Below are 18,487 nucleotides of genomic sequence, written 5' to 3'. Positions count from 1 at the left end.
CAGCAATAAAACACATGTTAGTGTTTTGTGAAAACTACAAGGGCAGCCTGCAATTGCCAGATTTTACTATCAAAGATCCTAAGTGATCATTTCATGCCAAGCTTTTATAAAAGATGCTGTATAACCCACTACTTCCATCAAAAATAATTGTCAGGCAGATTTGAAACAAACCCAGTACTACCAGTTACCCCCGCCGTGCGTGCACTTGCAGTACAACATGCATCACTGCCATAATCTGACTAAATACTAGCAGAATTATGAATGCAAAAAAGGGGGGAAAATCATCCCATCTGTTAGTTGTAGCAGAAAAAAAAAGGTTGTTCAGAAGAACTACAACAGGAAGAATTCAAAATGTGCCACAACTATTTATGGAGACACAATAATGAAGATATGTATTCTTTTCAAGTATCATCCAGGTGGAAAAATTCAAACATAAGCAAAGTGTTAACTTTTAAAGATCTGAAGATGAACAGCGATTTTTCTGACACGTCCATTATGGGATGAGGATCATTGGAACGCAAACATTTAACTTGAATACTTTCACTCATTCACAAAAATTTATTTGTATTTACTGATGGATTTCCTGTGCTTCTTCTGATGTCATCAACCACAAGTTGATGACATCAGAACAAAATTTTCTCTCCCCAGTAGAAATTTTAACAACTTTTCATTTTGTAAAATTCTGTGGAAAAGTCAATGTCAGTGTACATTTGCTAGTGAAATTCATCCTACAGGAATGCATTTCCTGTAGGATGAATTCATTCACCAGGAATGAATGTAATTCATAATTTTAACTAAACTTAAAATTATAATTATGTCTTGCCTATCATCATTTATACTAAAGCAACACTGAAGTCATATCCTTCTAATTTCATATATTAAATTTAAAAAGTGCAACTCGCCTTTTAAACTGCAAGAGTTTTATTCGGTGTTAAGTTGATCCCACCTGACTACACAGATCCAGCACACAGATTTTAAAAATGGGAACAATTCTTCAGTGTAAACTAATGCTTATTTACTCTAGATGAGATCAGCAATCTTTCTCTGACTCCATATACATATGTTACATATATTACCCCACATGACAAGAAGCCTGAAGCAGTGACACTTGCATGAACAGGAGGACGGCTGTTTGTTACAGAAACTTAACAGCTTGACTTTGTTCTTGCTTGTCAAGGTAGTGGCTAATGGAAATAACTGGACAGACTGGCTTTACCTCTACAACTGTATACACACAAAGAAGCAAACACCCACAGAGTGAGATAAACTCCCCACACAGGTGTGCACGCACCCACACACACGCCCACACGCACCCACACACACGCCCACACACACACACATATATTCTACTTGAACAAAGCTGGCTGACCCAGATCTGCCCCAGCTGAACTCTGCACTCTGTTATACTACAACTACCAACATGTCACCACAGGAAGTCATTCGTATCAACTGTCACTATTTACTTTTGAAGAAAGGCTTGTGCAGCCAAGTATTTAGGAAATGCAAAGAACAAAATAAGAAAAAAATTATACATTTCTTATCTATTTTCTGAGAAAATGGAGAGGGTAATGAGCTTACATGGCCACTAGAGGGAGTACATACAGCATAAGAGTAAATAGATGAAATTTTTTTTAAAAATTTATGAAGTCCCCATGACTCCATGTTTTTTTGTTGGGTTTTTTTTAAGAAATTGCCAATTTTATCTCTTCTCTTTCCATAATCAGCCATCTGGTTTCCGATGGTTACAGAAGACAGAGAAAGCTGCTGAGATTAGAAGGAAAACGACAGAAAGGTGTGTATGTGGCAGCAGGTGCAAAACAGCTGCTATCGTCCTTGATCCAACCTAATGGGTAACCATGGCAGCTACCGGTTATTATCAGGTGAGTAGGGACGTAAGCATACGTGGCTTTTTGTCTGGCTCAGGAAAAAATGCTCTTTTAGACCTAAGAGCATCTGTAAAGTTAGTCACATGGATTAACTGTTCAATTAAAAAGAATATGAATGTTTAAATTTCAGATCTTGCAAATATTTTAATCTAATGCCACTAGATGTTGATTTTTTTTAGGCTAAATGTTGCAATCCTACCTTTAAGAAATCAGAACTATTTACTTAAGTGCAAAAATATATGAACTAATAATAACACTTCAAAAGTATAGGTAGATATATACAAAGAAATTAGCAGGTGACTAGAGTTGGTTGATTTTCTGACTAGTGAATGTACTATAGGCAATACCATCACACTGATAATTCAACTCTTCAATGACAAGATGATGACTAAGAGTGCAATGACAAATGGGCCCCAATTTCTTTAATTTTAAGAGACAGGCAATCTCCCACAATCTGTATTCATTATCCACAGATAATCAATTTTATTTAATCCACCTTCACAAAGGTAAGCTGTGAGAGAACCGCCCACCATGTCACATGTACCCATGCCCGCTTGACCATAGTCAGCCCACTGTTATCAACATATTTAGTGACTTTTCAGACAAAAAAAAAATGGTATCAGACAAAAATTGGAATCAGCAAGTCAGGGTTTTTAAAGATGAATTATTGACCAGAAAACTCCAATCACTACGCCGCTAATCATTACTCCATGAAAAGGAAATGAAGTTAGCCGATTAGTATCATTGAGGCATTAGGTGAAAGAGCAAGAGTTTTGGTTGATAACAGGAAGGTTTAACAGAGTAAATCAAAGTAGCTCTGTTTTATCCCTTTAAGTTTTACAAGAGGCAGTATGTTATTTCTATGCACATAGTGACATTTTATAGCATAGTCAGGTTACTCTGCTACCTTCGGTAAAAATTATAAATATAAAAATATGAAAATAATTTTTACTTCCTGATTTAATGCCTTGAAATTGTGCCTCTGTTTCTTTAAAAGCTCCTGCTCTTTCTGAAACCCTGCTTTCAGGAAGTCATCATAATATGACTCCTATGAACTCTAACAATGTTTTTACCAGCGTTACTTTGAGAAGCAGCTCGTATAATGAGCTCAACAGAAGCGGAGTTCCACAAGGTGTTGGCTAATTGCTGCTGGCTAGTCTGAAGGAGCTGAGTTGGGTTTAAGGTGGTGCCAGGTCCACCCATTTCAAAGGTTGCCACAAGATATCAAAGTCAATTTTACATGATATTAGCCCCCTTTAAAGCTTTACAAAACTAAGACAAGATGACCAAATTAAACAGCATCTCATCTAAACAAACAAAATCAGGTTTGCAAGTTACCCATCAACAACTTCAAATTTGGGAATAGCTCACCAGCTGGCCCAACATTAAAGCCAACTGGTGACTAAAGTGTAGTCACCACTGCTCCCATGGGAAGAATCCAGTGGCATTGTGGGTAACGGCCCAGAGAGAGCAGTGAAAGTGTGGGTACTGCGATCATCGTATTGTCCTGACACCATGTTTCTACCACATACTGGTAAATGAAATCACACAAGCAAAGCAAATTAGGGCCTGGAAAGTTACATGGCGTCAATAAACCTTCCACTAGTGGGAAGTTCCAAACAGGTTTAAATGATTAAATCAAGGAAATGATTGTGTTCAGTAGTTCTGTACTGCTTAATAGGGACTAGATCTGATGAAGAACACATGACACTTCAGTCTTAGTAATGCAAGTCTTTCGGTTTGCGTGGCAAGTTCTAGTATGATTTATGAAGGAAATGTGACAGACAAATCAGAAAACAGACAGAAGCTGAGGGAAGTTTAGAAAGAAATGAAATATCAATGTTGCAATGCAAATGCATACTTATTTGCATAGTAAAATAGAACTGGACTTACCCTATCCTTGTCATCTACCACGTCACACAGCATATCATCAAGGTCCAAAATCCCTCCATCACCATGCTCCAGTCTGTGGACCTGAACCCAGTAGCTGGGGTCCTGGGAAATAAAGAATAAGATAGTTCATAAGCCCTGTAATAAGATTTGCCTTATTTGAACCATATAGACGCAGGATTTGTTGCATTATGCCAGTTAAGCCACAAAACACTGCTCGGCCAAGTGAATTACCAGCTTGTGTCTTCTTAGGAATCAGCTGGTCTGATCATCATGGGGTTTATAGTATGATCCGGTTCGCTGGCGCAGATATAGGATGTGACATGGTTAGGGATTGAAACTGTGGAGCGTGGTCATTCCCTAAACAAGTGGTCTAGACCCTTCTATTTGGGACAGCCTATGTTATGTGATTAAGAGCCGTTCTTATTTATACATTTGAATGAATAAAAATGAATAAATCCTCATTCTTCTATGTGGAAGAAAAAATAGCAGTCATTTCCTGTTTTGTATCAGCCGTATGGAAATGGTTCAGGCATGAATAACGCTGAGGTGAAACTTCAGTGGTACCTGATAAAATTAGTCTACTTTTATGGCACACCTTTACTCTTTATGACAATTTTCTATGCTGTTAATCCAGATATATTTAAAATCTCATTTCCAACGTGCTTTTCAAAATAAACAGCAAAAATTTAATTATTTCTTAAGATACATTCAAACTCACCAAAGGCATAACCATTTATAATGTAAACCGGTCAATTATACACTTTAAAAAGGCTTTATCATGCTCTCAGTCTCATTTTATTCATCAGGACATGTTATATGACAAATTGACTATTCAACTATCCCTCTAAACACCTTTAGCTGTATCTAAAAGCAGAAACATTCATTTAAAATGTAAGATTTTCAAGCTGGCTGATTGAAATAAGCTGGCTAATCATGTATGCCACAGAATTACAGATAATAAATTTCTTATCAAAATTAGGAGTGCACCGATCTGCCGATTCCAATTTTGGTCAATTCCGATTTTTTAGTCTGCAAAGTTGGCAACTGTGGGGTGACTACGGTTAGCTCATGTGCAGCTGTGACCTGGAGAGTGGGTCCGTCAGCCAAACTTCTCTCACAACAAAGCAACAGTGGATAGATAGTAGCTGATTCTCAGGCATTTGCAAAGGTAGATAAGATCATTGGATAAGACCGGTTTCTCATGCAACTATCGTCCAATCTCCCAAAATCAAGGAAATCAATGCACCCCTAGTTACAATGTCAAATTTTTCCATCTAAATTTCACAATTATGCAAAGTGAAAGACTGGTTCTGTTGGAATGTAATCTGCGGTCTACTGTTAGCTACCTCTGATTTGTGGTTGATAAGCATTTTGAAACACTGGTAATGATCCAATATCGTCACCTTCCTAAAAATAATGGCACTAAATAATCCCTTGACAAAAAAAATGACGTGGGCCATTAATTTAGGAAGGTGACAACGTATTAAAAATACACAAAGAGCTGATGAAGATTTAAAACAATTCAATTCATCACTCAACTGATATTCAGTCCAATCTATTATCTATGTGATAAATTAGGAAGAAGCAAACGTGAGTCATTGTCTGTGACTGAATGCAAGAAAACATATTTAACATATTCAAAAAAAAAATGTGTCGCATGATCTGTCACATAGTATATGAGCTTATCAGATTAAAAACAAAAGTAAAGTAATTACTTCATACTGGAGTATTATAGCTCCTTATAAACAGGGGAAAATTTAAACTCTGACATAAATAACAATGACTATGTGATAGACTGCTGAGCTTTGGTGAGTATTACACAAAAAAAGCACAAAAACATAAAAAAAAATAATTGACAAAAGTACAGCAAAGTTGCTTTGTTTCTTTCTTCTTCAGAGTTTACAGACTCTCCCATATTTTATGGAACATGCTGGATTTGGAAATGTAGGCAGCCGTTCGGAATTTCAGAGTCAGGCTAATATAGGAGGCTAACGCTAGCTTAAATTGTCAACTCAGTCATCAATTTGTCTTTAAATGAAATATTAGCAAAATCTCGTTTCACAAAGGCTCCTCTCTGACACGGTGCCATATCGTCTCTGATGAGTTTATTTAATAAGTGTCCAAGCATGAAGGCTGGGGAAGAAAAAAAAACATTTTAACGCCATACTTTATTTCTTCTAAAAGAAAAATTGGATTTTGCCAAAAACCTATTGCATACCCTATACTTCTACTTATTATAGCCTCCAAAATACAACATAACAGAGAAAACAGTAAGTTCAGTGGCTGCCCTTCTTTTTAAAGTAAATTTGGAAACAGGCATGTCTTTCATCTCTTTTTTTGGGATCCTACATTTTCACTACTTCTCTCTGATCCAAACTAAACCGTCTCCATAATTTGAAGGCATTTTTGTTAAATGCCTTCATGTTGTACTGAATTGTGGTTCACCAGAGATAATGGCCCAAAATTGAGAGGGAAACAATCGTGTGGTATCTTTTCTTTCCTTTTGAGATCATTAAAAGAGAAAAAAAACCTGAAGTTAATTCTAGAAGACAAAATAGAATCTGTCAGATTTCATCTAAATTGAAAGGGAAGAAAAGCTAAAAGTTACCATACAAAGTATGCACAACACACATCTTACTCTCCAGTCGAAAGAAAATATTCTCTCTCTTTGTTCCAGATTTAAACGTAATAAAATGTACTTTGTGTTTTGAAGGAGTCAAGTCAGGAAGACAAAATTCAATAAGCTACTTCTGCGATGCAGCCCGATAAAAGTTGACCAAAACCCAGAAGAGACAGAAACAGCTGAAATCCAACCCCTCTGGAAGTTATTACAAGCCACAAAGTGACCCTCTGTATTCAAAAAAAGATGTGTTCAAATGCTGACTAAGTCTATCTGCTTGGTAAAATCTTGATCCAAACATGTTCCACAGATGGATTACAAGGAACAAATATTCTAGGGGAAGCTCAACCACACAAATTAATCTCGGCATTACACTTGGGATGGATGGAAGGAGGAAAAAAAAAAAAACAGCTTTAATATGCTCTATTTAGGTTGGACTTGTGAAGACATACTTTGGAACATTTTATCTGCGGTGCTTTGCTTCATGCAAATGGAAAACAGCCCTCTAATGGATTGTGGTTGTATTTTATATTGTCATCCTTTTGGCTCACACGCACGTGGTGATGACACACAGATAGGGTAACTTGCAAAATTGCCCTCTTAACTTCACATTTTGTGATGTTATAATATCAAGTAATGGGCGATTTTCAAAAGAAACGGAGGAAGTTCCACTGTTTTATGTGAAAAAAAATAATAATAAAAAAAATAAAAAAGGGGTCAGGGGGGCACAATCAAGTAACTATTTTAACCTCAGTTGTTTTACTTCTTCTGAGAAGAAGCTCATATGAGCTCAGCAGATGCACAGTTACACCAGGTGTTTGCTAATTGCTTCTGGCTAGTCTGAAGGAGCTAATCTGTGAGGTGGAGCATCAGAAGCTTGGAAACTGAATCTCCGAGGAGGAGCTTCATCCTCGAAGGCGGAGCTAGGTTCACTCAGGCGTTTTGCACATTTCTCAAATATGCGTGAAAAAATAAATAAAATCAAGGCAACACTCCAGACATATTTTTGACAGGGGAATAACCTTAAAACATTATTTCACACCAATGCTATCCCTTTACTTTTCTACTTAACTTGTCAAAGGAGCATCGTCTAGATCTTTAATTTTGGTCCACTATGATTGTGAGAATCTTTTTGTAGTCACACTGGACTTTATCAGAGTAAAGACGGATGAATACAAATGCATGCCACATTTTCAGATTATTCTGAAATAAGATTATTCCTTCAACTTCATAGCTCTGTGGTAGTTTGTAGATCGAGGCCTGTTGTTCACAAAGATGGAAAGGCTCAGGGGTGATGAACACTTTTACAAGACACTTTACACAAACCTACAAATAAAACATGTTGGCAAGCTTAAAAAAAAATGTGCTTTAGGACATTTACAGTTGGAAAAATTATGTACAATAATATTGACATTGGCTATTTCCCAAAGGAAATAATCACTGACTTAAATTATGACAACTAAAGCCCCCTAAAGTTATGTTTGTAAGAGTGAAATGTTGAAATGTACTGAAGCATACAGTTTTTTTTGCATACAGTCTTCCATCTGACAGGGTCTAAGCAAATGGTGAACTGGAAACCGGTAAAAATGTAAAGAGGAGAAACTGAAAAGAGGGACATGACCATTTTAACAAAGGGAGCTTTGTGGTGCAGCCATTTCTATTATTGCAGCATATAGAAACAGCTGGTATAGGGAGGACAGCACTGAGCTGATAAAGTGTTAGCAAACATAAGAATTAACCTCAAACTGTTACCACATCTCTGAAGGGGGGGGGACCAACGAAAAAAAAAAAACAGTCCGTTATATAACAGAGTGGAGACATCTACCCTTCTGACATCAGAACTCTTTACACATGCACCTATGTTTTCCTCAGAGTGTGATTTATTGCAGTGTAATGTCAAGTTCCATTTGACAACACTGGAAGTCTGCACATAGAGAACACCACTCTCTTTTACGGGTCGGTGTGGCGGCAGAAGATTTCTCTGACCCGTGGGGTGTTAGCTAGATGGAAACTGCTCCACTATCAGATAACCGTAGAACTGTAATCACAAAATAGAATTCTATAAACACACCATCTATGCTCTGGCAGTTCTGGAAACAAGCATTGGCACTTTCACGCCTGAAGTTGCATGTGGACGGAATCTGCTTTAGCAAACTTTTGGCAAAATCTTTACTTTATTTAATCTAGAATATCTATTTAAAAAGTAATGTAATTTGTCATTGTCTGCAAGACAGCTTAGATGCATTTTTTTGTCACTTGAAAGTAGTCTATTTATGAATTTTTATAGACAAGTTGCAATGTGACCCTGTTAGAGGGCAAAAAACTGCTAGCTGAATGACTGCCATTGACCTTACCTGTCAAGTTGTCAACATAACAACTTAAATGTATGCATAATATATATAAGAAAAAGGGACGTAGTGCTTTGTTACTAATTGTAAACACTAAGAAAGCTAGATAAGGTCAAAAAAAATTCTGACAGATCATTTGTAGAGCAGGTGTTTAAATTAGGTAATCATTTATGAACAATCCCAAAATAAACATCTAGTCTCAAAACATAACACTGTAACATATTGCGAAAGTTCTGTTCTCTGCGTGGGAAAAGTTTGCATGTTTTGTGTGTTGAATCCTGATGCGTTGTTGTCGGTTCCTATGCCAATGAGTCTGTGCGTAGAGTAGCTGACATATAGAGTGAGAAAAATGAAGAATACGAATGGTTCTGAGTTGTTTGACAGTTTTTCTGTGTTATTTTCCCTTTGCTGTGGCCCATGGCACTAAATTAATAATACGTAAATCTCCAACATTTTTTAACAAAATTGTCCTTTTTTTAACAAAACGGCAGTGCAACTATGGCTGACAAGTAAAAGAATCGTCCTTTTGGATGAAATGCACAAAATGTCCAGATGTAAACAACAACATGCAAAGTGTCTATAGATTTTAGTGGCTGAAATACTAACATTAGAGATATCATTTTGAGGCTGTTTATTGCAACTGGTATCATCATCACAGTAGTCAACAATAACACTGAATTATGTTTCACTGTAACCTTAATCAAGTGTGACAGTGTTAAAGAATTTTATCCAAAGGGGAAAAAATACTGAGATTAAATAGATAATAAGAACAATTATCACGTCTGGAACAGAACAAGTCGCGTCCGGAATGTACGTCAGAACAATGACACATGAGAACAATATACTGCAAAAAGCATGGCTTACAAAAAAAAAAAAAAACAGCAAAAAAAAACAAAAAAAAAAAAAAAAAAAATAGTGTAACCAGTGCTGACAAAACAACTACCAGCACTCTGAAGCATGACCTCTCCTCCCAGTTCAGCACAGGAAGCAACCATGAGCCAAAAGTTGATTCCCTTATTTGTCTTTTTTACAGAAATGTACAGATTTGCACATTTATTCGACAACTCTCCACCAGTACAGCACACTTAAATATACCAATAGCTTCTCAAGCTTGGTCAGACATGTAACAAAGAAAGTGCAATTAAGAATTCTAAATATAATGTACGGCATTGCTCAGAGCACAAAGCATAAGATTAGCCTGATTAGATCTGCCCTTATGGATCAGGCACAGTCACAAACACCTGATATAGAATTTTTTTTCAATATCGGGACCAATACAGATATTAAAATCGCATCGCTGCATCTCTAAACACAACTAGACTAATGACAGAAGTGGCAATAGCATCAGATTGTATACTTAAACCGCTAAAGTAAGACATTACGACAATAACTACCTAACATGAACATAATCCCTACTATGAAACTGAATACATCTGCAAGTGGAAGGGATTTTGCGTAAACAGAGCAGACGGGAGCAGATAAGGAAGGTGTGACGATGTGTGTATGAGAATTGGAAAGCTGTCATTTTGTTCCCCTGCCAGTGACCTTCTTAGTCACTTTTTTAATTACTCCTTCATTCCCCCCCAAGAAGACTGCCTCCTTTGTCTGTTCATGTAACCACCTAGATGATCTAGTGTGAGAGGTGAAGGGAAACAGAGAGGTTGTTGTTGTGTCACATCAAGACAAGCAGAAGGTCTCCACGTCTTTATGTCTTTGTAGCAGAGTGGGGTTATCTGTTCCTGTCAAAAAGAAAACGGCACAAAGCCTGCTGCTGCCCTCGTGGGATCACGGCAGAAGGAGAAGAGTGGGAAAATGACAAAGACTGAGCGTGTGCCAGTGTGTTGCTATTTGGCACTATTACAGCAACGGCTAGAGTTGCTATTCCCACTGGGCTAATATCACTACCCACGTCTGAGTCGGCAACAGGACCTCGTGGCGCAACGGTAGCGCGTCTGACTCCAGATCAGAAGGTTGCGTGTTCAAATCACGTCGGGGTCAAAGCTTTTCACGCTCGCAGAAACTCTCCTGAATGAATTTAACAACAAACCCGATTAGAAAGTGATGGATGCAGCGTGGGTTTAGTATGCATTTAAAAATCCAGTAAAGATGGAACTGTTTGAACAGCATGCTTTCACAGAGCATGAGTAGACACTAACTGTGACCATGAATGTTATCATCCAAAGATGACTTTAATGTGTTCTCTTCTGAAAAGCGAGAAGGGGAATGAAATATGATGAAAATGCAAGCAGCTTACAAAAGTAATGGCTTTGTGCTTTTTATAATTTGAATAAATACTGATCTAATAATCATTTCTGATTAATTGTCAGAATCAATTACTACAATAATTGTTAGTTGCAGCCCTTATATTAAATCAGTGCTTGACAAAAGATACGGTTTTCAAATAAGTGAGGAAAATCTGAAGAGATATCTTGGTGTACGGGGAAACATTCAACACAAATCCTTCTGAATTGGCAGTTTTGGTTGAATTTATTTTTAAAAAGTACAGTTTGAACAGTTTCCCCGTTGATACGGGGCACGCTTTCCCTACAGCTAGTTTCCAGCACATAACAGGTAGGTTCTGCCTCCACCACAGGGGAACTACAGCCACTGTGAATGTTCAAATATCACCTGGACTGTTGGGGAAATGACGACAGTCAAAATTTTACACACATCACAAACCTTGCAAAATCTCACAAATGTGAGACTCGGGCAAGTAGATGTAAATGTGACTTACATTTACTTGCCCGACTCGGTAGTATTCAAACATACTTTGCCATTTAAACTTTTGATTCATTGATAATATTTTGGTATTTCTTTCACATGAGGCTTGGAAAAACGTGGCACATGGAAATGAACAAAACACAGAATCATATACGAGGCAGAAAAAAAAAAACTACACGTCACCGAACACACCTTCACGGAACACCATGCTAGCATATTGAAATTGGTGTTTACAAACGCTCTAAGTTTTCTGTAAACAACAACAACAAAAAAATGTTTTATTATGTGTGAAAAGTTAATACTAATGCCCACTACACTTTTCAGATTTTTACTGATGTGAGAATCTGCATGTTTTCCTCCCACTCGTAAATAATTTATGTTAAAGTATCTTTGGTCTATCACATATATTGATATACACAAAGTTTGTTATTGTAAATTAGAGGAAGGTCTAAGTGGAAGAGAGACTATTGAAAGACAATATGCACTGAGAAAGAATAAAAATAAAAACACTATTTAGCTTCTTTAGAGGACCGCTAATAAAAAACTAATTGAATGCATCCAGTGCACCGAACTAGACGTTACAACTGTGTATCACAATGTCTCTGGGTGAAGTTTTCACTTGTGCCACACAAAAAACGTGAGGTTGACAGATGAAACCTACTCTGACCTCTGCATACATCGGGAACCTAACTAAGAAATCCTGATCCACGCAGCAACAACACACACAAAAACCTCTGGCTAAGATTAAGGCATGGAGTGAAGGGATGAAATGATCTGGTAATTTATGCTCCGGTTCTAATGTAAAGTATCTGTAATAACCAGCAAACACATTGAGCAACAAGTTCTTTAGAGATATTTCTACCAACTCCCAACTTTTAACTGTCTGAACACAATGCCGAGACATCTGACCTTTAGAAATACTAACAATACCGTGAATTACTGATGTTTCTCAACTTCAACCTCCCACTAAGAGTTTTGACTCTACAGCTCAATAATTGCAGCAATTTATGGAGTGAAGGTTCTCCCTTGTGTGTCATAAACACCACTGTCACAACTGGTGACTGCACACATTCACACACCCGCATACATGCACAAACTCCACAAGCTCCTTATCATTTCCAAAATATTCATAGCTTCAGCAGAATTTGCTGAACCACAAGCCGCATCTTACCAGTGGCTGCATATGAAATGAAAGTCTTATTTTGCTAATATATGGACAGTGATTTGTGTCCTTTAAATTCCATATGTTTTGTAACTGTCGGGAAGTAACAAATTGATTCATGTGAAATAAACAAAATATAGTTGCACTGGGAAACTGACTGATGTTCAGAATCAACTGATTTTTATCTTGATCAGGCCGAGGCGGTAACCAGACAGGTTGGAAAGTTTTTATCCCACCTTTGTCTAGTTAGCGAATGTTGCGACTTAGCAAAGGGAGTTTTTAAGTTTGCCATTTTCTCAAGACTTTTATCTACTGAAAGTCTTGTGAGAGAGAACAAGACTTTCAGCAGATAACAGGAAGGCTGAATGTTGTATTCTTTTAAGCTTTCAACTTCTACCTTATATAGAATATTTTGCATGTTGTCGGTCTTTATTTACTCTCAAAGATTTGAGAAGTACAACAGTAAATTAGGGCTAATTTAGAAAGAAAAAATGAGGAAATTTTCACCAAAAAAACCCACCACATTTTGAGAATAATCTCAGAAATAAAATCTTTTAAAAAGCCTAAGTTTCAAAAGTCAGAAACGTTCAACTTCATAGTTAAAAATCAACAAATACCTGAGATCCCATAAGAAATGCAAATAATTTGCTATATTAATAGCACCATCTTGAGATGCACTGATAAACACAACAGAAGATATTTTAGCATTATCTAAAAAGTTAGAAAAGACTAAGACGATGACAGGAAGTGGTAGGAGGATGATGACTCGCCATGTTTTTAATGAGATAATTTGTGAACACACTTTTTCATGTGTGATTTTAATTTCTTATTTAATGGAAGCACCGCAACTCCGAATTAGTTTTGCTTTTAATTTTGACATCAATGGAATACCGACAATCGTTTCTGCACATTCGTAATGGAAACGCAGCTATTGAAAACTTAGATCAGTCAAAAAGGTGTAAATTTACTCAGCCTTATTCAAATATTTCGCTGCTCACAATACCACAACTCAGTCAGAGTTGAACTTCCACAAACTGTTAAGCAGAGAAAATTTACTTTTCAGTAGACTTTAGTATGATTTATCCAGCTAAAATAGACTGAACATTGCTTCAAAATGCTAGGCTTGAACTGTGTGATTACAGTTTATGTGTAGGAAGATTGCAGCTGTCTTGTGAGGGAAGCCATGCGATGTTTTTTTTTTTGTTTTTTTTTGCTTTGTTTTGTTGGGGTTTTTTCTAAGGTGAAGTCTCTTCCAGGGTTTGTGTATAATTTATGTGCTGCCCATGCAATACAGCTGCAGCCTGCCAAGCTCAAAACAGAGAAATATGAGACGCTGCTGCACACGCGCTTACAGCTCTGCACCCGCCAGAGGCCTACTGTACGCAATTATCTGCTGGAGTACGTCATCGTAGAGAACGAAAGGTATAAAAAGAGTTGCATTTGATGCCCTTAATGTTTTGGTGCTACGTATATTTTAAAGAAATTAAATAAATGAGACTGTACTGAGATGTACTATTACTCTGCTCCACCCAAGGAGTTAGCTACCAAAGACATACACCTTGAATATTTTCATGTTCTATAGTTACCAGCTGTATTTTATTGGGATTTCATAAGACAAGGAGAACCATTAATAGTGGATGCTTTTAAGCCTTAATTTCTGTTCATCATGTTGATTTTCTGCTTACAGCTAATGAAAACATATGTAAAAAGAAACAAAAAACAATTTGGGCTTAATGAAAAACATGTTTCGTACCTGCCAAAAGGTTATTACTCAAAAGTTGGTGCACTGCAGGGTGTAATTTATGACTTTGTACTTTTGCCTTGTTGCTAAAATGTGCTGTATAAATAAAATTGAGTGATTTAGTATAGTAAACGAGCCTCATCTGAACACGTACTGGAATTTACTGCTTGTTGTTAGTTCATATATAAAAAAAAAAAACATTTCTAACTAAAACAGAGGAATTTCAAAACCTGTTTGAAAATAATCTCATTTCTAACCCAGAAAAGTTCAACAGCTGTCAATGTTTTGATGTCTCAAATTTCTCAAAAAACAGAAGGAAATGGTAATAAAAATGATCTGGGCGTGCTGTGGTGGTGTAGGGGATAGCGCGACCCACATTTGTAGGCCTTGAGTCCTCGTCGCGGGTTCGATATATATATATACTCTATATATATATATATATATATATATATATATATATATATATATATATATATATATAGAGTATATATATATATAGAGTCATACGACATTGCCTGATCATGAATCATATGTAGATATAAACCCTGCAGTCATCTTCCCAACTCTTTGATCTGCTGGAGTAGTGGATTTGCTGTCCCTAAACCTTCAGACTCTAAGTCTACAGCTGCGTACCTCTCCACCCCCCCTTTATAATAAGTCCAACAAGGAAAGCCGAGCATCTGGTCTGCATACTAGGAGCAGGTCGGAGTGTGAGCGTGTGAGTTCACACAAACCACTAACGCTGCTTTATGGCCCTGCCTGTACTGGATGCACTGCTGTGATGAAGGTTTCACTGACAAATTAAGACAGACATTATCACAGGAGGCACTCGTTAAGTAGCTTTTTAATTACACCTAAACATCATTAAACCGATTAAAGAGTAAACGTTCACCTACAACTTGCCTGCGGCCGTCCGATTGAACATCAAAGATGACTCCTTTTGTTCTTACCATTGGTCTTCCTGCAAGCGTACAAGAATACACGGTCCTCTCGCTTTTTCTAAACATTATAGCTCAAAAAACTGTGGTATGTGGTCCTCCCTCTTTACCCAACTTTAGAGTGATAATCCTTAAAGACATCTGATGTAAACGAATGTCTTCGGAAGTTGCCTAATTTGTAAGTGGGGTCCACTTGAAGATTGAGAAACTGGCAACAACGCAATGAGAGACCCACACCCCATCTGGGAGAAGCGGCTGACATGGCTGATTATTATTATTTGTGTCCTCCACAAATCTGGCCTTTCTGGAACAGTAGCAACAAGAAAGTGAGGAGTAGCTGTTAAAATCTCAGTTAGGTTTCTCACGTGTCAAAGTGTTTAAGTAGGTTGTCCGTTCAGATGAGACCAACATTGGGCTTAGTCCAATATATCTAATATACAGCAGCCATGGTGCAGCAGAACACTGAGAATACCACGCTAGTGAACACAACATTGTTTTTTTCCCCAAAACATGTCATAAGTGACAGAATATTTTATGAGGAAAACCTTGTGTTCCACACAAACATATTTTTAAAAACGCCATATGAAAAGCTAGGGAACAGTGTGACAGCATCTTTAGTAATGCTAACCTTGCTTATTGTGCCAATCACTAAAATCAGATGCTAAATACAGCTTAAATTGTTAAAATTTGTTTTAAAGACAATGTGCTCTTATGCACATAGTTTGAAATCACCACTGTGCCTTATAAATAATCAATAACCATTCACTGGATTTAGGCTGGAATAAAATATTCAGAACATAATTTAATAAATACAAATGAATTACAATCGGCTACAATCAGTCTCATCGGATCAGTTTGGAAATTACACAAAAATCTCATGGAAAAGTAAAGCTTCACTGTTCACTCCACTGGGTATTTTAGAACATCATAGTCAAGTAATCAAACCAAAGGATATCCTGCCACTTTAAATAAAACTGCAAACAATAGTCCATGACACTAACACATTACTTTTCACTTTTATTGCATGTTTACGGAGATAGAACATCGTATTACTGTGTGTGTCTGCTAAGATAAGTAGGTCCAATAACAACATATGCAGAACAGAGATCCACTCAGAATGAAGTACAGCTGAACTCAACTCACTTCTCAAAAGGTCTCGCATGTCAGCGGGACAGAGCACCACATATCCAGGACACATAGTTACCTGGTAGTTCGCTAATAATCTTATTAACCCAAAGTTGGGCTTCCACAGCAGAGACAAGTCAACACTTCAACGTACAAACCAGACTTCCAATAAGATTCAGCAAATGTAATGTATCAGAAACCATCCAATTTACAGTTTACTAAATTAAATCTATACATACATGTATGAGGCTGCTTACTACATCTCTTTTCCCGTTGTAAGTGTAACTGTTTGCAAGATATCTGGTAAAAATAAATAAATGAATGAATAAATAAATAAATACTGACAGTCCTGATGTGGAACTAAAATCTCTTATCTTAAGGTCATGCTGTTTAAAAACCACAGTCAGCAAATTACGAGCAGGATGTCTGTTAAATAGTCGATTGCGATCTTGCTACCCGGCCAGCTAATCAGTGGAAAAAGGAGCTAATATGATTAGTTTTAAATAATTGTGCTACTTTTCTCACATTACTACTACTTATACTTGAAAACTACTTCAAGAAATTTAACATGTTTATCCTAGATTTTAGGTAAAATGTACGCAGGAAAACGTAAATAATAAGTAAATGTTATAAAGATCATTATTGTAGATGCAAAACCCAATATGTGATATTTTAGCAACATTTGGGATTATAAATCTTTTTTTGTTTTAACTAGAACCAATCGCATGATGTTATAGATTCTTTTGTTTTTTCATTTTGTATCAAGTGTTAAGGGTGTCATTTCAGTTTACATTATTCATCTCTGGAGAATTTGTTTTTGCCTCTCTCTTCTGTTAAACAACAGCTAGAAAGAGAAGCATGCTGAATACTCCTAAGGCGTTTACGTGCTGCAGACCAAATTAAAAAGAAGCAATGGAGACCAAAACCACAAAACACAAGATCACACACGGTTGGTTAAAATAAAAAAAATTATTCACAGATGTGAAAGTCCTGTCCTGTCAAAACCAACTGACACACGTGTGCAAACAAAATTGTCTTTATCAACCAAATGTTTGCTTGTTTTATTGTTATGCACAAATCTGTCACAACCTCAATATAGCTGAAAAGCTCTGTCCTATTAACGCAGGACTGTAAACGCATCAGTCCCATTTGTTTCCTGTAAATAGACCTCGGTAGTGCGGTTGACCCAGTGATGTTAATGCTTTCTTACTTCAAAATATACTGCAAGGAACGTCTACACATCTAATGGAGGAATGCAAGTTCAGTAACAAACAGGTCTGGCGAAAAACACAATGAAATAAAGAAAGCAAACAATGGATACTCTATAAGCAAAACATAAGCCACAGAAATGCAAAAGCCCTGTGTGAAATGTTAGTGAGACTGTCAGGGAGTTGTGCAGCTGAGCTCTTCACGTGTCAAACATCTGTCTGCGCTCTCAACTCCCGACAAGAGCAGCCAATAGCTGCTATTTAAACTACAATTCACTCAGTATACATCTACCAAAAATGTTTTCCAAATGTATAAACACTGGTGGTGTGTGACACGCATCACAAAATATGCCTGTTATTTGTAGTTAGAGCAAACCACTGAGTGACTGGCCTCGAGTACCAAAAACGCCTCTCTCCACCAAACTCTTTCTTCCCATTTTAAGCGTCACTGCTACTGCAGAACTTACCCGCAGCTGGAGTCCATTAATCTGTTCTGCGTAAAGCAGCAACGCCGTGCGGACCAAATAAAAACCTCTCCTACACTACATATTCTTTAGGATTATCACATCAAAGGTAGTATCTACAAATGCATACCAAATGTTTTAAAACAATGACTACTTTTTCTTCCTCTTGGTAGTAATTCACTGATTTGTGTTTGTGTGTAATAAATAAAAATGGGCAGTGACAAAAACTTAACAATTTCCAGGTTTATTATAATTTTCTGAAGAAACTGCACTTAGAATGTCAACAATTGCACCTTTTTCTCAGTGCGCAACTCCCCCTGTGCTACCATGTTTGCTCTGTTCTTCACTGATCCTTTGTTGTGCGGATCAGATGTCCCTCCC

The 18,487-nt window shown here is 37.1% G+C and overlaps 1 protein-coding gene and 1 non-coding gene across 2 annotated transcripts in view; one reads left to right on the top strand and one right to left on the bottom strand.

Moving 5' to 3' along the window:
• The window catches only part of LOC122824643 (partitioning defective 3 homolog), a 370,755-nt gene that overhangs the window by 331,460 nt on the left and 20,808 nt on the right, over positions 1–18,487 (bottom strand). Inside the window, exon 2 of the mRNA XM_044105505.1 lies at positions 3,780–3,881. Coding sequence (XP_043961440.1) covers positions 3,780–3,881 — 102 coding nt within the window. The remainder of the gene's footprint in view (positions 1–3,779; positions 3,882–18,487) is intronic.
• On the top strand, positions 10,674–10,745 carry trnaw-cca. Its single transcript has one exon. It is a non-coding gene; the product is annotated as a tRNA-Trp (tRNA).

Source organism: Gambusia affinis, linkage group LG21, assembly GCF_019740435.1.
Source record: "Gambusia affinis linkage group LG21, SWU_Gaff_1.0, whole genome shotgun sequence".
Classification (NCBI taxonomy): domain Eukaryota; kingdom Metazoa; phylum Chordata; class Actinopteri; order Cyprinodontiformes; family Poeciliidae; genus Gambusia; species Gambusia affinis.
Note: the sequence above shows the minus strand (reverse complement) of the source record. Positions and strands in the feature narration are given on the sequence as shown.